General features: G+C 44.8%; 1 protein-coding gene across 1 annotated transcript; it reads right to left on the bottom strand.

The window, feature by feature from the left end:
* Positions 1-267: 267 nt before the first annotated feature.
* On the bottom strand, positions 268-1206 carry LOC102837357 (olfactory receptor 5-like). The gene has a single exon (XM_006868267.1). It carries the CDS (start codon positions 1204-1206, stop codon positions 268-270), a length of 939 nt encoding a protein of 312 aa, XP_006868329.1.
* Positions 1207-2422: the final 1216 nt, after the last annotated feature.

Below are 2422 nucleotides of genomic sequence, written 5' to 3'. Positions count from 1 at the left end.
ATCCTCCACTGGGGTTTCCAGGGTCTATCTCTCAAAGGAGATAGCCAAACCTGTCTCCCCAGGCACTTCTGGGTGGGCTCGAATGGCCACCATCCCATTAACAATTCTGCTCTTAACTGTTTGTATCACCAGGGATCCTTCATTGCATACTAGGTAGCAAATTTCTGTTTCTGGCTTTTCATTTGCATTTCAAGATTATCATGGTGTTTGGGGTCTAAAAATACTTTTCATCAAGTACTTGAGATATCCAACTTTCTAAGACCAGAATCATGGTAGGCGGAGAGTCTTTTTCAGCATTGCATGGACTTCCTTGTTCCGCAGGCAGTAGATGATTGGGTTGCATATGGGCGTGACCACCGTATAGATGACTGACAACACCTTGTTGAAGTCCATGGACTTGATACGACTGGGACGGCAGTAGATGAAGAGGGCAGCTGAGTAGAAAATGCCCACCACGACCAGGTGGGAGGCACAGGTGGAGAAAGCTTTACGACGGACTGCAGCTGATGGCATGCGGAACACGGCCACCCCAATGGCTGAGTATGAGGCCAAGGCTACTAGCAGTGTCCCACAGAAGATGACAATGGCAGAGATGAAGTCCACCAGCTCTGTCAGGGCCACATGTGTGCAGGACAGGTTAAGCAGAGGAGACACATCACAGAAGAAGTGATTAAGCACATTGGGACCACAATAGGAGAGGCTGGCAATGCATGTGGTCTTGGCCACTGAGACCAGAAGACCACCAAGCCATGAGGACAAGGCCAAGCCCAGGCAGACTTGGGGCCGCATGAGCAGCGGGTAGTGGAGTGGGCGACAGATGGCTACATAGCGGTCATAGGCCATGGAGGCCAGGAGGGTACACTCAGTGCCCATTAGTACAATGAAAAAGAAGAGTTGGGTCATGCAGGCTGTGAATGAAATGTGGTAGGGTCCAGTCCACAGCCCCGTGAGCAGGCTGGGCATCGTCACTGACACGTAGCACATCTCCAGACAGCTCAGGTTGCCCAGGAAGAAGTACATGGGCTTGCGAAGCTCACTGTGACTGCAGATGAGGTATACGATGACAGTGTTCTCCAGGAGTGTCAGCAGGTAGAGGGTCAGGAAGACGGCAAACAAGGCATCCCTTATGTCTGTCCTTGTGGACAAACCCAACAGGATAAACTCTTTGACTCTGGTCATGTTGGCCAACTCCAAGGACCTCTCCATCTCATCTAAACAGAGACAAAATATGTTGACAGTCCAGTTGTAGAGGCATCCTGTTAAGCCATTTGTTGGCTGTTGAGTCAGTTCCATCTTAAGGAAACTCATGTATGTTTTCAAGGTTGTGATCTTTTGGAAGTAGACCACAAGGCCTTTCCTCCAAGGTGGCCCCACACCACAGACACTTTCAGCAGCAAAGTATGCTGTTTGTACCACCAATAGACTCTGGGTCATAAACCCGACTCTGTTGTGATGCTTTTTTGACAGACTCTAAATGAAGCCAACCTACATTTAAATACAACCTCTCTTCCTTAGCACTCATGTTTTCTTAGAGAATAATTTCTCCTCTTTGATTCCTAATTTTCCTACCTGTAAAAAGATTATGTAAGACAAATTGTTTCTGTCCTTTTCTTTCCTTTTTTCCTACTTTCCCCCCTTTATTCCTTCCATCTGTCCTTCCTTCCTTGTGAGGTAGCATTTTTTTCTCTCTTCCTTATTGCCACTTATGAGCCATTAATTTCATGCATTATTCTTATAGAATAACATATTTCCAGGAATAACATAGTCAAGTAAAGTCATTCTTATGTCTAATATCCAGTCTGTTAATCTCCAACCCCAGAGGCAAAGATTGCTACTATTTTTAAAGGGATTATACATCCAGAGATAGATTCTGTGAATACCTTCATATGTAGGTATACATGTCTTTTTATACATAAAGTAGTACATGGCGTACTTTCTGATTCTAACTTTGAAAGATTACTGTTATATCTTGAAACTAATTCCATTCCACAGAACTTCCTTGTGTGGCACTGTATGATAAGCTTCAAAGTAATACCTTGAATACTAAAATGAAATAAAACCTAACCAGTTCCTGTCAAGTCAATTACAATTCATGACTACCCGATATATGTCAGAGTTGTTGTTGTTGTTAAGTACCGTGGAGTTGGTTCCGACTCATAGTGACCCTGCACAGTGTTTCCTAGGCTGTAAATCTTTAAGGGATTAGATCATCTCATCCTTCTCCCGTGGAACCACTGGTAGTTTCGGACTGCCGACCTTGAGATTAGGCAGCCTGATTCGTAACCACTACGCTACCAGAGCTAGAACTGTCCAATAAGGTTTTAAAGACTGAGACCTTTCTCTTTTTTTTTGACTGTGACTGTGACCTTTTGGAAGCAAATCACTAGGTCTTTTTCCAGGGCACCCAGGGTGGGATAAAACC

The sequence above is a fragment of the Chrysochloris asiatica genome, unplaced genomic scaffold (assembly GCF_000296735.1).
Source record: "Chrysochloris asiatica unplaced genomic scaffold, ChrAsi1.0 scaffold00116, whole genome shotgun sequence".
NCBI lineage: Eukaryota > Metazoa > Chordata > Mammalia > Afrosoricida > Chrysochloridae > Chrysochloris > Chrysochloris asiatica.
This window is presented reverse-complemented; position numbering and strand designations above follow the sequence as displayed.

What these genes read in the sequence shown, in the direction of transcription:
- LOC102837357 (XM_006868267.1), bottom strand. Translation starts at nt 1,206, where the DNA reads ATGGAGAGGTCCTTGGAGTTGGCCAACATGACCAGAGTCAAAGAGTTT.